General features: G+C 43.7%; 1 protein-coding gene across 2 annotated transcripts; it reads right to left on the reverse strand.

Annotated features, from left to right (window-relative positions):
• Positions 1 to 1157: 1157 nt before the first annotated feature.
• Positions 1158 to 16267, reverse strand: arfgef2 (ADP-ribosylation factor guanine nucleotide-exchange factor 2 (brefeldin A-inhibited)). Of its 2 annotated transcripts, none has more exons than XM_085914534.1 (39): positions 15902 to 16267; positions 14790 to 14820; positions 14467 to 14590; positions 14209 to 14355; positions 13242 to 13421; positions 12835 to 13075; positions 12645 to 12761; positions 12431 to 12555; positions 12114 to 12247; positions 11082 to 11316; positions 10915 to 11014; positions 10668 to 10807; positions 10287 to 10395; positions 10022 to 10211; positions 9829 to 9940; positions 9542 to 9747; positions 9362 to 9446; positions 9102 to 9273; positions 8871 to 9016; positions 8555 to 8683; positions 8309 to 8467; positions 8081 to 8228; positions 7528 to 7624; positions 7419 to 7459; positions 7159 to 7328; positions 6623 to 6774; positions 6375 to 6547; positions 5942 to 6102; positions 5745 to 5875; positions 5442 to 5571; positions 5193 to 5328; positions 4899 to 5037; positions 4761 to 4818; positions 4455 to 4563; positions 4171 to 4310; positions 3905 to 4082; positions 3579 to 3717; positions 2485 to 2602; positions 1158 to 2384 (listed from the first exon to the last, which is right to left on the reverse strand). In XM_085914534.1, the coding sequence occupies exons 1-39, from the start codon at positions 16062 to 16064 to the stop codon at positions 2226 to 2228; spliced, it is 5424 nt and encodes a 1807-aa protein (XP_085770660.1). In that variant the 5' UTR covers positions 16065 to 16267; the 3' UTR covers positions 1158 to 2225. The 2 variants fall into 2 exon arrangements, with proteins under 2 accessions (XP_085770660.1, XP_085770651.1); XM_085914525.1 differs by having other exon boundaries at positions 8871 to 9022.
• Positions 16268 to 16642: the final 375 nt, after the last annotated feature.

A 16642-nucleotide genomic window follows, 5' to 3' on the forward strand; every position in this document is an offset into this window, starting at 1 on the left:
TACATTAAGTCCACACAAAACGAGACAAAATGAGCAAAAATATATTCACTTTTGAAAAGTACTTATCACCACGATTGAGAACTATTTTAATAAGCTAAACAAACAGCTTAAGCACCCCACAAGCAGACACGCGCGCGCACGCACAAAAAAAAAGGTCAACGTGTTATTTGTAAATAGAACATAGGCCAACATGTTAGCAAAACATCAAAATTATTTTATTACTTACCACTATTGAGGTGTTTGGTGGTTGCAAGCCTAGAGGACAGCAGACTGAAAGCGATGCGTGGAGCTGGACATTAATCAGACTTAACTGACAGTGGCATCATCTGACAAACTTTGATCACTTTGACGCGTTACTTTGACGTCATCCACTGCGCTTTGACGTCGCGAACGTTTATCAGGACGTTGACCAAAGACACACGATGCTATGCATTTTGCCATCTATAGAGGAAGAAATATGTTCATCAATGCATTTATTAGCATACCACAGTTTTCTTGAAAATACGTTGCAAATATTATTTAAAACCTTAGGTTAAGGGAATTAAAATACACTGCACACAAAAAGTTGGGGTTTTTTTAGGCTTCGTGGGGAATGTCAAGATGAATTGAAAGATGCACTTGGGTTAACTTAGTTTGTCGTTTTCCAACATGTGCATTGTATAATAGAGGACTTTTTAAACGTCAATTTTAATTGAACCAGGAAATGTAGTGGTTAAATTACAGATCAAACAGTAATTTGCCATTGTCTAAAAAATACTGACATTGAAGTTGAACATGTATATTGAAAAGATGAGAGGTCAAATTAAGTTAACCTGTTCTAACACATTTAACCTTAATTCTAAAATTTCACCGAAAGGCAAATATCATGGTGTTTTCTCTGGCTCCTATCACATTCTAAAAACATCTTAGGTTTATTCTAATTTATTATTGGTTTGACATAAGGCCACATATCAAAGTCAGTGCTCACAAGGGGAGCCCAACAAAATGCCTTTAATTTGTCATAAAGCAAACAACTGGTTACACCGTTCTAATTTTTTTTTCTCAAAGTTCTTCGAGCCACGAGCGATGCAATAAATAAAACTATGAGATGACCAAGCAGTTTAATATACAGAAATAATCTGCTTGCACTTACCTTCGTGGCTGACCAGTTTTAAAAATCTGATTCAATGAAATGTATTTAACCTCCCTATTTCACTCATTATTGTCTAAAAATAAAATAAAAAAAAATCCACTTTCAATCTTGAGGTGACAATGCTGCAAGTCTCCCACAGACTTAAGGTGAAGGGAGTTTTACAAAACGTATTTGAGCATTCAAGCGTAAACACTAAAGTGTTTAAAAATGCACACAAATAACAGATGACCAATGAGAGTTTGGACAGTTGGACAGACAGGTTTTCTACCTGACAGCAACAACATGATGTGTGAACATAACATCTGAGGTGAACCATTGTACTAAAGTGATTGGTTTCAATGTTAAACTGATCAGAATTTCAGTTTATTGATAACTTCAACACTCAAAGATAACATCACAACATAATAGAACCATCATTGCGTTTTCATCTCCAGCATATATCATACATTGAATCTTACACTGCAAACTTGACAGTCTGCATTTTTGCATTTACTGTATATATTTATATATATTTATAGATTCCCTAGTCTTTAGGGAAGAAAATTAGACATCCATTGTGACAGGGGGGAAAGGAATCATTCTCCCAAAAATATTTAAATGCACTTTAAATAATTACAAACATCCTTTTTCATTAAACACTGCATTTTGGGACAAAAGGTGAGAGCGACATGTGCAAAAAGAAGAGGAGCCTTTATCGGGTCCAGTCGATGCGATGGCAGAGGCAAAGATGGGAAGAAATGCAGGCCACCGCACTAAAGGAATGCATTAGCACACTTGGGACGCAACACTGTTGTAAACAAGCCAATGCTGAACACTGCAGTGTAACAGCAGAAAGTGTGATGAAGCAGGGCGGCTGACTCACAAATGGTCTTTTCCCGACAGGCACAGGCGGCCAAAAGAGAGAGCAGGTGGAAGGTCCTTCAAGTTCCTTGAACCAAGTTGTTTTAGTCAAATTTTGTCTTAACCAATTACACCCCTTGGTGTAATGGCGTCATGACCAGTATGAGATGAATGAGGAGTCGGCAGACTGCTGGTCACGGTCAGCTTCTTCGGTGGGACAAATGAAAGGTGAAGGGAAGTGGTGGTGGTCTTCTCAGGGGCCATCTGTCTGCTGTGGCCCCGGAGCGGCGATGTGGAAGACGGCACCGATGCGCAGGAAGAAGCGCCGCAGAACGGCGCGCAGCTCGGGAATCAGGTCAAACTGCATCATCTCGCACAGGTGCGAGAAGTAGCACGAGGCGTGCGGCTTGAACTGGGGCAGGAGAAACATGCGCACCAATTAGACACTTTCATATTAGAATTAGTTGACAGTGTGTGTGTGGCTCGGAGTGTGTGTCTGCGTGTGTTCGTACCTTGTCATCAGGCAGCCTGAGTGTCCTGGTGAGGAGCAGCATGAGCAAACTGTTCCAAGCCTCTCTGTGACTCTCCGACGTGAGAGCGATGAAGTAGGCCAGAGCTTCACTGCACACCCTGACAATGCAGCAACAGTATTATCAATAAGTCTGATAAATAACAGTCATTATTTTCAGAGTTGGGAGTCACATTACAGTACTATTACAGCTATTGCGGCAAGTGAAGTAATAATAGGTCACGGCTGCAGCATCATCGGTCAACATATTCCCCGTGAGTCAGCAGCTGGGTGACAAACAACACCAGTACGGCACAGCTTGTTCGCACAAATACAACCAACCAGGTGCCCCCGCCAGTCCAAAAAAAACAACAACAACAACAACAACATAAAACACGTTAACATCTTGGCCAACATGAGGTAAGAGCAGAGTTGCAATTTATGCAAATTAAACAGTTGGTTGTTGTTTATGTAACTTTAATACCAAACCAGGAGCCACAAGCTTCACAAGACGTCATTTGAGAACACTCACACTCCCGCAACATACTAACTGACAAGTGCCAATGTTAAGAACAAAACATTTTCTGTCATTTGGAATATGCAAAGTCACACTTTTCAGAACTAAGTTATAAAGTCCATTGTTATTGACAATTATTTTTTATGTTTTGTTGTAAAAATAGTCATTGGAGAAGTTGTAAAGTTTCAAGAATTAAGTCATTTTATTGAAAAAAAAAAAAGTGTATTATTTTATTTTATTCAATTTTTGTTTTATTTATTTGAACAGTCTTATAATTTCCCATGAATAAAGTGAACATTTTCATAGATTTGGAATGGTGATTTTTATTGAGAAGAAAACATTTCCAAGAATAGCGTTATATTCTTAGGAAACAGCTGGAACATTGAGAATAATTCAAATTGGGCACCGCTGTTTTGGATGTTTCGTTCTGGAAAGTTTTTGGTTTTTCTTGTTCCCCGAGATAGCTTGCCCTCTCGTTCACGACTTGGGTTAATGTGGGTATTATGTTAATGCCGTTCTTTCAGGACTAAACATAAAAAATAAATTGTAAACTGAAAAGCGGTCCAGCGTGTTGCACTCACAGTAGCAGTCGTGTTTGGATGTCAGGCCACGCGTCACGCAGCTGGGGGTCCGAGTACATTCGGAAGAGAATCCTCAGGCTGCAGGCGAGGCTGCTAGTTTCCTGCTTCAACAAGTTGGGCTTGGACTTCCCTTTGAAACCTGTCAACATCATATTAGACATCTCCATTGGGTATGTGCATATAAAGACAAAATGATTAACACCCCCGGCTGGCCTTGCTAAAGCATGTCCAGGATCTTGGTCCTCAAATTGTGGCGAGCAACCCAATACTAAAGAAATCAAAATTGACCTTATTCCGTATGCGGCTGAACGAGAGCTTTGCTGTACCTGCCCTCCAGAGGGCCGTCCTTTGCTCGTTGTTGGAGTTGAAGTCCTTGGCAAAGGTGTGCGACTCCAGCAGACAGTCGAGTAGCTTGAAGAGGTGAGCGGAGGTCATGCGACTGTACATCCCCTGATCACAATCCGAACCGCAAACGTCGGCCGACGCCTCTTCCAGAGCGTCTCGCTAACAGAGCGACAACCTCAGTTAGTGTGCGACTCGAAGGCTGGCAAATCCACTGATGCCACATTTCTTCTTGCTATTTTTTTGCTACCTGGGCAGCAGCCATGTTCTCGGCGTCCTCTTTCTTGCTGGTCGACGGGTAGAAGACAATGTTGTCGATGGTTTGGATCAGCTCCAACTGCACCACGCATTTGATGAGCAGACCTGCAAACAACTTGTGGTCGGAAACTCCTGCAAGGACAGAAAAGCATCACAGACCTTTGAGGGGGAAAAAAAAAGAAACCCACTGTCCACTGAGAATATTGTGAAACAAATAACATGAACAAAACGTTTTGTACCTAAGTTCAGTATGTGTCCAGAATGTGTTCTACTCACGAGCATTGGACTTTCCCTTCCAGGTGTCATCACTGGACATTTGGCTGTGTGCTCTCTCCGAAAGAGTTCGATCATAGCTGCCCTGAGACTGGGTGTCGAAGTCCACATCCTGAAATACACTTTTCATCAGTGCTGCGATCACGGAACGCCCTCTTCTCCAAGAGTATGTGAATCATGCCATGCGTTCACAAAAACATTTCCAATTAGTCATTATCCTATTTTGGGGAAAAATCCATTGCAAAATAGACACTAGATGAGACACTAATTATTTGCTATTAAAAGACCTGATATTTTGTTTGTCCTTACCAAGTGCTTGCCGTCAGCAGCGTCATCCTCCTGTCCAGCAGGTCGCCATGTCAACAAGCTAATGAAGGAAGAACAGGATGCATTGAGCAAATACATTTGCAATTTATGGAAGAGGAATTTCGTGGCCGGCTTGCGTACACTAGAGGGCTGGTGTTTTGAAAGATCTCCAGCATGCATGAGCAGGTGATGTTCCACACTTCGGGACTGAACTTCTCCCCGTTGAGAATCACCAGGTTCTCCAGGCAGTTGGTTCCCGAACGAGCCAGTTGCTCATTGTCTGAAGGAAAAGAGGAGAGACGCAATGTAGGAAAAAAAACTCTATTAGATGTTTCATTACAGTGCTCCAATAATCACACAAAGTGATTTCAAAAAGGAATGTCCGAGAATGAAGTCTGATTGGGCGACGCTTTTTCAACAGGTTGTGACACTCACCTTGCCGAACACACCATTGGAGTTGCGTGAAAATGTCCGCCAGCAGGACCTCGCTGAGAGGCTCGTAAAACTGTGTGAACACGTCACAGATGGCGTACAGCGCATGGTTGCACGTTGTCGTCATCCACTCTGTTTTCTGTACACAAAGAGTGAAGCCACAAATGAGAGGCACACCTTAACACCAAATGAATTACAGCTCATTAAGATTCTTCTATTCGCTCATGAATCCAAAACCAGAAAACACCTCACCTCAGTCTGCTGCTCTGGGAGCTTCATGTTGTCAAAGATGCGGAAGACAATTCGAAAGAGGTCGTGCCACCAATGTTTCTCAAAGGTGTGGCCATAACTCTTCATGATCTCAAACATAACCGTAAGACCTCTGTCAAGAGCAAACAATGCTTCAAAACGGAACCACAGGAAGGAGGCAACCTACTGCCATAATGCAGCAAAAGGCTGACTTTCACCATTCTTTGTGTTTGGAATGATTTTTGGTGCTTTGGTCAAACACACAGGATACGAACAGAAACTCTAGTAGGACTCATTCGCTCATACCTGGTGCGCACATCCAACTTGCAGCGATTGATGATGCAAGACAGCTCAAACAGGATGGGAAACCAGCCGCGAACCCAAACCCGATCGCCGGGGGCCACGTTCATGTCATCGCTGGTGTATTCCCTCAGAGCCTGCAGGACGAGGACGCCGGGACATGTGATGTAGAAATTAGTGGAGGGAAGCTAAGTGGCACCAACCTGTGGCCTCTCGGAGACATATTTGGCGCAGTGGCGGATGAGTCGGATGGCCTCCATGCTGGTGTCGGGGAAAGCTGCGTTGCACACAAACTCGGACAGGCACTTCACCGCGTCTTGGAAGGAATCGATTGCAGCCGCAAAATGTTCCCGGAATGTATTCACTGATGGACGGAAGAGTGGATTAGGACGGAGGGAAAAGAAGTCACAGTCACACTAGATCCTCCTGAAATTATGAATGACAATTGTACCTTCTGGCTATCATTCTACAGTACGTCACTGGCATAGATAGCTCAACAACATACATATTTCCTGGTAGAAATACATTTTGGACCAATCAAATGAAATTGTACTATTTTCTACAGCACATCTGGTTATCTCACACGGTACACGGATGTGCCGCGGCACACTGTTTGGGAATCAGTGGTTAACTCACTGACGATATGGCCACTGGTCTGGAACGCAAGGTCCACGATGGACTCGTCACGGTCGGAGGCTGCCTGGTGAAATACCGAGAAGATGTTCTTCCAGCCCGAACGGATGTTGGCAGCCTGGGAGTTGACCATCTGTGCCACACATCTGATCACCATGTCTCTGATAGTGGGAGACCTGTTGAGATCCGAAAAAGTCTCCAGAAATCAACAAAGATGATATGGGAGGTAATCATATTACAATGTTCGCTACCTGTTTTTCTTCATGATGTGCTCAAAAGGCCTGAGGAAATCTTTTTGAAAACGGAAATTCGCTAGCTCTCCTTTTTCCAAGAACTTCATTGAGAGCTGCCTGAGTGAATCCACTGCAAATATCGCTACATCTTCATTGGGATTACAGCCAACCTATGGAAGACGCAAAAAAGGGGATGGTGATTCTTACCAAGGCTGTGATTACTTTGTGGAATCTATGTGCAGGCATTTAGGAGCAAGAACATTGCCAAGTCTGGAGGTTGATAGCTTGTTCCCCAAAGACAAACTGCATCCGTTTTGACTGGAGTCTATTTATTATTTTCAAGGAGGTTCAAAATGTATAAGTAGTTCTTGTTTGTTGGAACAAATGACCTTTCACCAGAGTAGGATTTGGCATTTTACTAGAAGGGAGAGTCAAAAGACTCAAAGTCTTCTTTGATATCTTAACTGTGCACCAGAGAACTTACAGAATGAAATTGTCACTAACTCTCCAGATGACCGATGAAGGACCATATGAACTATGAAGGTCCCACTGACCTTATTAAAATGGTCTCCTATGACCTGCCAGATTCGAGACCACTGCAGCCTGATTCGGTTCATGTTGTAGTAGGAGATCTCCACTATCTTCTGCAAACTGAACATTCTAGGCTGATGTGCTGAGGCCAGCTCGTCCATGGACACGGCGCACAGCCACCTCACAAAGTCCACTGCAAAAAGATGAGATAGTCGAATAGCTGGTGACCCACTTTTTCGGCTGTGCACAAGGAGAGCCAACGGGGAAGGAGCTGTTCACTCACCAATCGCGTTTCCATCCAATCTGGTAGAACCTGTGAAGATCCTGCAAATACCACAGAAGAGTGCAAGTGTAAGGGAATGTGATGTGATCATTTAAGTTCTATGATTCACCTGTCCACCGCTACGACAACACTCTGAGAGCTGGTCTCTCCCACTGACTCCTGGAGGTGAGCCATCTGACGCTTGTCCTGGTTTCCAACCAGATGACCTGCAACTCATTGAGAATACCACCATGAAAACCTCATGGCATTTTCCATAGTTCAGCTGGCTTTGCTTTGTTCATTTATCAACAGCAAGCATTGAAGAACAGCAAATATAAAAGTTGGACAAGCGGTGCAATGATTAATTACACAAAAACTACCTAGTCATCAAACATAGCCTTAGTCATTAAATCAACAAGTTAAATCTGTAAAGTGTGTAACAAGGCCTTTGTTTCAGCTCATTTCTGTTCAATTCAAGAAAAACAAACAAACAAACAAACAAACATCCTGTGTCTGTAGGGCCGGGTGATATGGTTTTAAAATAAAACTGCAATGTTAATGGATTTTTTGCCTCTCCCCAATAAACAAGCATTCAAATGACTGACATCATTCCAAACAATATTAGCGCTTAGGCTTATCCCCTGTGGAATGAGATTTTTTTTTTTTTTTCCAGTGTTACCTACCGAGTCCAAGGGGCATGAATTCCTCTGTGCCCGAGGGTAAACCCTTGATGCTGGTCTCTTTCTCTCGAACCACCCCTGATATGTAGCGCGTCTTCACCCCAGTGCCAATCAACTGAGCTAGTTCCAGTTGACTAATACACCTCAGGATCTATTAGAAGAATTATTTCCGTTACATTTGTGATGGGAATAAATACCCAAAAAGAATCATCACCACTCCGATTGACTGACCTCGTGCCAGGAGTTCCCCAGGTAGTTTCCATCCGTGTGTGCCACAGTGATCAGGGTCTTGATGGTGTCAATGTTCTTCTGCTTCATCTCAGTGATGCTAGAGCTGGCTGTCAGCAGCGTGAACCTGGCCAAGGCCTGGACGTAGGCATCTCGTTCCAGCTGCATGCAGACAAGGATGTTGGTTACCAGCAAAGTGGAAAATTACACGCTCAGACTCAAATTCAGGACTTCTTGAGCAATTTTTACCTGCATGCTGAAGATGCAGGCGATTCTGATGGCGCATCGGATGCCCTCCAGACACAGTGACGCGACCTCCGGGTCATCACAGTCCTGAAGGCCCACGCTGAATGCTGCCAGCAAAGGGGTCCACGCCAGCTGGAAAGAACATCTCATATACCGTCAAATGTCGTCAGAATTGTGCAAATTATTTTCAAAACTGCACAGGATTGAGCGACATTATCTTTTTCTCTATTCCCTTGTTTCAACTATGCCATATATATCAAGAGATTTTAGCATAAAAGTATTCAGACAAAGAGGACTACAGTAGACCAGTTTCACGAACCTTAAACATGGGCCGGACGTGTTCCAGGTGTGTAGCGCTAAAAAAAGGGGCCTGCGCATGGCTGACAGCCTCCATCAGAGCTTTAGCTGTCTTGGCCATCTGCTCCATCTCCATGTTATACAACAGGCGACGCTGCTTTTCACTGGCTACACCTCAGGTGAAAGAAAAGCCTTTTTGCCAAAATGGATCATGAGCACAGATGTGACACACTCATCCAGAAATAAAACTCACTCTGCTTGGTAGACTTGGGAGTAATTGAGAACTCTCTGCTCTCCTTCATGGCTATCTTCTTTCCGGCAATCTCGTCATAAATAGAGGATAAATACTCTTCGGGAAGATCCTTACTGTCGTTAATGCCGCGGTTCATCTTGATGTACTGCTCTTTAGTCATCTTGTTCTTCACCTACACAAACGTGAGCAACAGTGAGTCCAGGTGTGAAGCGTCACAGCACACTACATACTCTAATGTATCGCAAGAACTTCATTTTTACTTGAGGACTATGCAGGTCTGTAGTGAGCATAATGATGGAGTAAGCCAGCACATAGGCTGTGTCTGCACTGGCAAATAAAGTTTGTCTGCAAAGAAACAAACCAAAAAACACTCGTTAGCTACATCATGACAGGATTAGTGAAAAAGATAACATTATTCTTGCGCATTAAAGCGGACCCACCCCTGGTTGCACTCGAGGTATCGGGCAGCAAACTTCTCCATGAGCCTGTCAATCTTTTGGGCTTCCCCTGGCAGCCTGAATCCTTCCAAAAAGGCTCTGAGGGCCGAGACAAAGTCCCGCCCACAGAAGTCCAGCTGGTCAACGTAGCAGTACATCACCTCTTTATTCAGCTTTATGTTCTCACCCAGGAACTCGCCCACTTGGGTCTATATACGTGCAGATGCACGGCAGTTAGCGTCGGGATTGTAATGAATGCTGTTTATATCTTAAATCCCCATGTTGCTTACTGTGTCCAGTCTGTCTTCCTGGTGAAGGAACTCTGCAATGTTCTCAGCTGTGGAACCCAACATGCCCTGATCCTGCAGATACTGGATACCCCGTTTTGGCTTTTTGTTAAAGCTGGGGGAAAGGGAAGGGAACAAAGGCAAATCGATCTATCGCATTTTGTGAACATCAACGGTATCTTTTCAAGAGGCTCACAGTTCAATGCCATGCTCGATGATGTCCTTCTGCTGTTTGATGACTTCATACTGCTCCGGGTGGTCCAGCTGAGACAGCGATACACCGGCCGAGACCGTGGAGTCCAAGGAGCTGACGCTGTCTCGACGTCCTGCCAGTTGCTCCGGAAGCTTCGACTCTGACATTTCGCTCTCGGATGGAGGATCCTGGCCTGCAAAACAAACAAAAACAGATGTACGTTTGCAAAATGTGGGGGTGAGGGAGACTGAATGAAAAGAGAGCTTACCGAGGTTGGCCTGTAGGTTTGGGTTGACATACATATCCTTGCTCCACTCAACCATACATTTGAGGATAGACACCAGGCATTCTAGGCCCTTCTTACGTAGGCTGAGTTCCTGTTGAAGAAGACAATGATACTCACTTAGTCCTAATCTAGTCTGGTATTATTAAAAACTACATTAAAGAAGATGAAAACTAGTTAGTATTTTAGTTGTACAAATAAAGGACTGCCCTTTTTTTAAACAGTCTGCTCCTCTCTGCAGCCACTGTATTGTACAAAGTTCCAATTCACCAATACATTATGTTCAATAAATATTTCTGTTTCTTTATAACAATTCCTTTTCTTCTTCTTGCCGTGCACTAAGAGGAGCCAAGCAGAAGTATGTACCTGCAGAGGGGTCATGCCCAGCTCCTGACCACTTCTGCCCATAGCTATTTTGGACAGATCGTTGACCAGGCGTTCAAAGATATTGGAGGCATTGAGGTCACAGTCGTAGTTCACGTAAATGTCAACAACACATTGAGCATCTGGAGCGGAAAAAGATTCATCACCAAAAATACACCATTGTCAACAAAGTTACAAAAGGGAGTGGCTTGTGTGCCGTATTTTGCCCACCCCTGCTTAAGACACATACCAGCGCAAATGCGTGTGAGTGTCTGAATAACCATCCACTTGTGCTCAAACGAACTCGTCGACGTCTCCAAAATGGTCAGAAAAATCTCCCTAAAAAACACCTGAGGAACAAAGTGTTAGAAAGAGTTTGGGGGGGAAAACAAAATGGCAGTTTTGGAGGCGCCACACCTCAATCTGCATCTTCAGGTGGACTTTAAAGTGGGACAGCAATGTGAGGAAGATAGCCAGCGACAGCTCGAAGACCTCGGGCACGGAGGAGACGCCGTTTTTGGAGAGCGCCACGCAAAGATACTGCTTGATGGCGTTGACGAACATCTCGTGGGTGCGGAATAACGGCCCCGCGCCCTGCAGCACTGAGAGAAGCAACTGCAGCGACACAATCTTGGAGCGCAACTCGTGCGACCTGCAAAAAATAAGACATGTTAATGGAGGTAACTGCCTGCGTTCATTGGCGTCCTGCAATATGAGGTGACCAGCCTACAGCATATGTAAGGATCACGAAAAATGTTACGATAAGGTCAGAAACTGTCTTTTGAACAGAAAGAGGTCATAAAAACGGGTGAGCGAGATGATGATGGAATCTCCAGTGATAAAAACCCAAAATATGAATGGAATTCAAGTCCAACCCAATGCCAACATATAAAGGGGTTGCTATTAGGAATATTCCACAGGTTAAAACAATAGAGCATCGTGATCTCTATGAGATTCTGGGCTCAATTTACTTTGGCCTATCCACAACAGTAGCCGAGAGTTAAAGTTACAGTAACCAGAGATCCAAAGGCACTATAAGATGTATAGAGAAAGAGAGAGGCGATAGAGAGGTGAGAGAGAGAGAGAGACAGTCAGACAAAGCACTTGGTGAATTTGTGAAACAAATTTCTATTTTCAATACATGTTACACCTTTTGGTCTCCACAAATGAGTGAAAAGTAAAAGTGCAAAAAAGATCTTGCATTTGAATGCAGCCGTTTGAAGAAAGTGTGTTAACAAAGAATGGAAAATGAGGCACTCCTTGTATTTACTTCTTGGCCGAGGAGATAGATTTTATGGACGTGAGATTGACAAACTCAACAAAAGGGTGTGGTGCGGCTATAATGCAGGTGTACTTCTGTTTTTGACAGACAATAAGTTGAGCAATGTGCAAGCAGTCAGTGTGCAATTGAACAAGTAGAAGGCTCTTGTTAGCGTGCTTCTTACGCACTTTGGATCCGGAGGTCCTTCAGCAAGTGGCTTCATTGAAAGCTTGCACAGTGAGCGAAACACCAGGAAAGCATCCTTCTGGAGGATATGAGAGAAACGCGAGGGGCTGTGGGATCCCTGCAGCGCTTCAGCATCCTGTGCACACAAAAGAAAGCGTTTGCAAGTTTTATTAGTGCACAATCTCATGAGATGTGATCATAAAAAAAAAAGTGTCAGGAGAAAAAAAAAAAAAAAAAAAAGACTATAAAATTTGTCATTATTATTGCGGATGAAGTTTCTAATAGTTTAAGGAAAGCAAAACATGTCTGTATGGCTCACCAACATGTCCGCTGAAGAAACAGACGAGCGGTCTTCAATGATGCCGTTCATCTGTAGTGCTTCGACGTCGGCTTTAGGGAGAGTTACTTGAGTCTGCTCAGAGGTGGGCTGGGTAACGGGGTCATCTGGTAGAAGGAGAGATCAAGAGTGGTATTGACAATTGCAAAGCTGAAATATTCAAAAAGAAGACGGAAAAAAAAAAAAAAATTCTGACCAGTGTGATGAGACTGTTCTCCTTCATCTCCTTCAGTCTGTGTTACTGGATCCTCTCCATCTGCCTGAACTACTTCACCCTGAGGCGCTTCGGTGCCTTCATCTTCAAAAACTGAATCTGCAAGGAAAAAAAAGATGAGATTTTAAACTGCCACGTGGACCTTCTGCGGCGCCATTCTGTGGAACATTACTTCTCTCTGACTCTCCATTAACAGTTGGTGTATCTAGGTCCGGGTCGGGTGGAGGCGGCGGTGTTGAGTTGATGGCGTTGAGATCTGGAGTACTGGCTGCCGGTGATGGGGAGCTATGTGGCTCTGGAGTGGGAGTGCGGTCGGACCGGGGCGAGCCAGATCTCTGGGTACAAGGGACCGGAGAGGGGTTGTCTTGCGGCAGCCGAAGCCGCTCTTTCTCTTGCTCTTGGGCTTCCAAAGCCTGGAGGTGTAAGACACAAAATGTGAACCAAATTGATCCTCGAATACAGCAGCCATCTTGTCATTATGATCTCTTTCAGCTTGGCAGGTGGCTCGGTAATGATCTTTGGCTGTGCTACTCATCCAATTTATTTGTCAAGGCTATGAGAGTTGTAAAGCGGACTGACAGCTTGGTTCTCCATGCGCGTGAAGATGACGTTGAGCATCTGAGTGAGCGTGGCCTTGGCGGTGGTCTGGTTGATGAGGTTGCGGCTGGCCAGGTAGATGTTGTAGCAGGTCCTGACAGTGAGGAGGATTGTGCCTTCGTGGATTTCGATGTGTGGGGAGGTCACTGCTGTCAGAAGGGCCTGGATGGAGTTCAACATAAGAGAATAAGCTGAAGGTGGAGAGAAGACAGACAAGTTCGCTCCTCCATATGAAAATATTTTAAAATCAGTGAATCATAGCGATTTGTTTCAGTGTTAAGAATCTATATTTTGATGCAAGCACCTCTAAAAACACAGGTTTATTTCACTTTCTATGAAATGTTGATATTGTATTAGTTTTCAGCTGCTTGTGTCTTGGATTTAGCTCGAAAAAAACTGCACCGACAAGCAAGATGTTGACAAACAAATATTTAATCATATGCAAAGTTTTTGTCGTAACGTGAGATTGAGTACTCTGTCCCGCCTAACCTGATAGTGTGTACACAATGGCTTCAAACACAACTTCAGCAAGCGGCAGAGGTGGGCTCAGTCAAACACATTAAAACCGGGATCGTATTTCCACAAATAGTGTCCGAAGGTGTTTATTTATTCAATGGCAGATGGGAACTACTTCCACAGCGAAATGGTTCAACTTTTGAGTAAAGGTCAATTTCCAAGTTCATTGAGGGTAATTTTGGGTGGCCGACATTTATGCCCTCGTGACATTCAAACACCCCTACTGTTCTGAGAGGCAACAGAATTACGACTCATTTTTGCCCCATTTGCTCAGGAAATCCACACAAAAATTTGCCCACATCTTTTGAAATATCCATATACGTGTTGACTCATGAACGTTTGGTATTGAAAAGTGCAGATAAAGCAATGATGCATCCCACCAAATTTGATTCAAGAGTACTGCCCGGTGAAGATAGGATTCAACTGGACATACTTTAATGATCTGTAGCTGGACTCCCTCGTCAGTCTGCGGGCCCTGGAAGCAGTTGCAGATGGTCTCCACCAAGCGGTCAATCAACCTTTTCCCCGGGGTTCTGCCGTCCGGTGCATTGCCCGTGATGTGGCCATAAGCTATTAGTTTCTGCCATGAAGACACAAAAGAGAACGTCCGATCCAATCAGAACATTTTTGAAGCTAGATGTGGCGTGTTGCTACCTCGTGAGCATGCACATGTGAGTGTGTGTTTGTTAACCTGCAGACAGTCTAAAGAGGTGCTAACTATCCGGGGGGACTTGGACTGACAAGCCAACTCAAATGGCAGCACGTATTGGTCGGCCTCAATGTAGTTGACTTTGGGTGGGACCACCGTGCCATCCCTATGAGAGGGGGAGAAGAAAGTGGGTGTCAAAACGGCAATTCCCCACCAGCATCATGATGTTTGTTAAGATGTTTGTAAGCATTCAAAATTGTATGAATTAGGATTACATGCATTTATGGTTCGAACTCGGATCGCTTGGTGTGAAAACGTTCATTCAGGCATAAATGACACACATTTGAATGTTTGAGTTCACTTACTTTTGTTTCTCGAGCTCTGCCTTGATTTCATCTGAGCAGAGAAATGAAAAATCAGACAAAAAAAGTCAGACTTGATGATGTCAAGTGCAAATGGACAAAGTACAACGTATTCCATCTGTACGTTTACGCTGCCCTTGCAGTGAGAGATATCAGGCGTGCTATACTTTAGAACATTGTTTGCTCGAGTCAAAATCCAATTTAATTAATCAGCGATGCTCTGTCACTGAATGCATTTGAAACACTGACTCCTACAAAGTATGGATTTTACCATGGATTGATGTTTCGGGGGAAATAAATACATTTGTTGCTGAACCTAACCCTTCATTCATAAATAATATTAAACATGTTAAATCATATTACATTATATGACAATACTAGATTAATTGGTGGTTGAGTAAATGGATCGATTATGAAACCTGATGTTCTAGCTAGATGGAAAAACAAATGCAGATTCAGAATCAGTGCCCGCCCCCTAAAATCATCTACTCAAGTTTGATTGCATTCCTGATTACAAAATTTAGTTTGAAAAAATTGTTGAGTGGTGTGTTTGACGTTTTCATCCGTTCTAAAAATGATCGTCAGTAGCAGCTCTATTTCAAGTGAGTCGATAAATTGTTCCAACCTTCACGTGAATACTTGAATTGTATAAAACTACGTTTCTTCTTCTTTAACATCCTATGATGTTTTTATATGTATAAATTGAACAACACAGAGCTACGTGTGGGGACATTGTGGACTGGAAAGGATTGATGGAATCCTGACTGTACTGTTTGTGTTTGTACTGGGCTGGCTGGCAATGCAACGTACAACACAGTGATTGGTCTGTTTAGCAAAACTAGCCTAACCGGCTAACCACACGCTACTGGCGTGCAAATACCCGCGATGACAGCGGAGAGAGAACACTAAAGGCCTTTGCATTGATCAATACAAGGCAAGGAGACAAACAAAATGACACTTGAACACGTCAGCAGCTACCACAACACTGCCACTCACTTGCTAAAGCTAGCTAACGTGGGAGAGGAAGAAGATAGAAAGGGGAAAACATGGATCCCCAACTCAAACAAGAATTACTATTAGCAAGTGAGAATAGAATGAGCTTGACGCTCACTCACCCAGCGCCACCTGACAGGCTTTGCGTAGCTGGCTATGTTGACTCCTCTTCACCTCGCGATCTGAGAGGATCTTCTCCAGTGCCCGAGACAGAAACATACTCTTGGTTTTACTATTCTCTGCCTGTAGATGTTGCTGCTGCTGGTGTTGTTGGTGCTGCTGCATTGCTGGAGTCTCGCTACTGAGCTTGTCTCAGGCCGTCATTTTGGCCAGGTCCCTGCACGAAAGCAGGTGACAAGGGAAGCTATCGAAGTCTTTTCCTGGGAGGGCGATCTGGGAGCTTTTTTTTTTTTTTTGCTACTCGTCAATCCAGCGCCGCCATAACTGCGACCTGTCACATCACGTGATGTGACATATCATATCCGTGTTGTCGGCGTGACTGACGTCATATCCGCGTAGTCGACGTAACTTGCGTCATATAACGCGTCTTTGGTGTTTAAGATCGGTGACCAGTATTCGTGTTTCTTTTGTTTGTTTTCTTCGTGATTTATTGGCCAAAGAGCCACCAGGTGACGGGATTTGTCTACATTGTAATTATGCGACAACGAAAACGTAATTAATGGCGCGCCCGAATATAGTTCAAAATACGAGTTATGTCGTGAACTCAAACTTAAGGGGGCCACAATTTTTCATCAGTGATACTACTACATTGGACTGTGCATTTCCTAACTTGCTCTTTGACAAAAATGCCATTTGAAATATACATAAAATATGTGAAAAACAGGCTTTTAATATAGTTAATT

Source organism: Syngnathus leptorhynchus, chromosome 1 (genome assembly GCF_054491065.1).
Source record: "Syngnathus leptorhynchus isolate UIUO chromosome 1, UIUO_Slep, whole genome shotgun sequence".
NCBI classification, from domain to species: domain Eukaryota; kingdom Metazoa; phylum Chordata; class Actinopteri; order Syngnathiformes; family Syngnathidae; genus Syngnathus; species Syngnathus leptorhynchus.

Bases quoted from the DNA above. Each gene is read 5' to 3' on its own strand.
- arfgef2 (XM_085914525.1), bottom strand. From the start codon at position 16,064: ATGCAGCAGCACCAACAACACCAGCAGCAGCAACATCTACAGGCAGAG. The intron at 11,317-12,113 runs GTGCGTAAGAAG...TATTTTTTGCAG, and splicing joins GAAGGACCTCCGGATCCAAA to GTCGCACGAGTTGCGCTCCA. The intron at 9,941-10,021 runs GTGAGCCTCTTG...CCTTTCCCCCAG, and splicing joins ATCGAGCATGGCATTGAACT to CTTTAACAAAAAGCCAAAAC.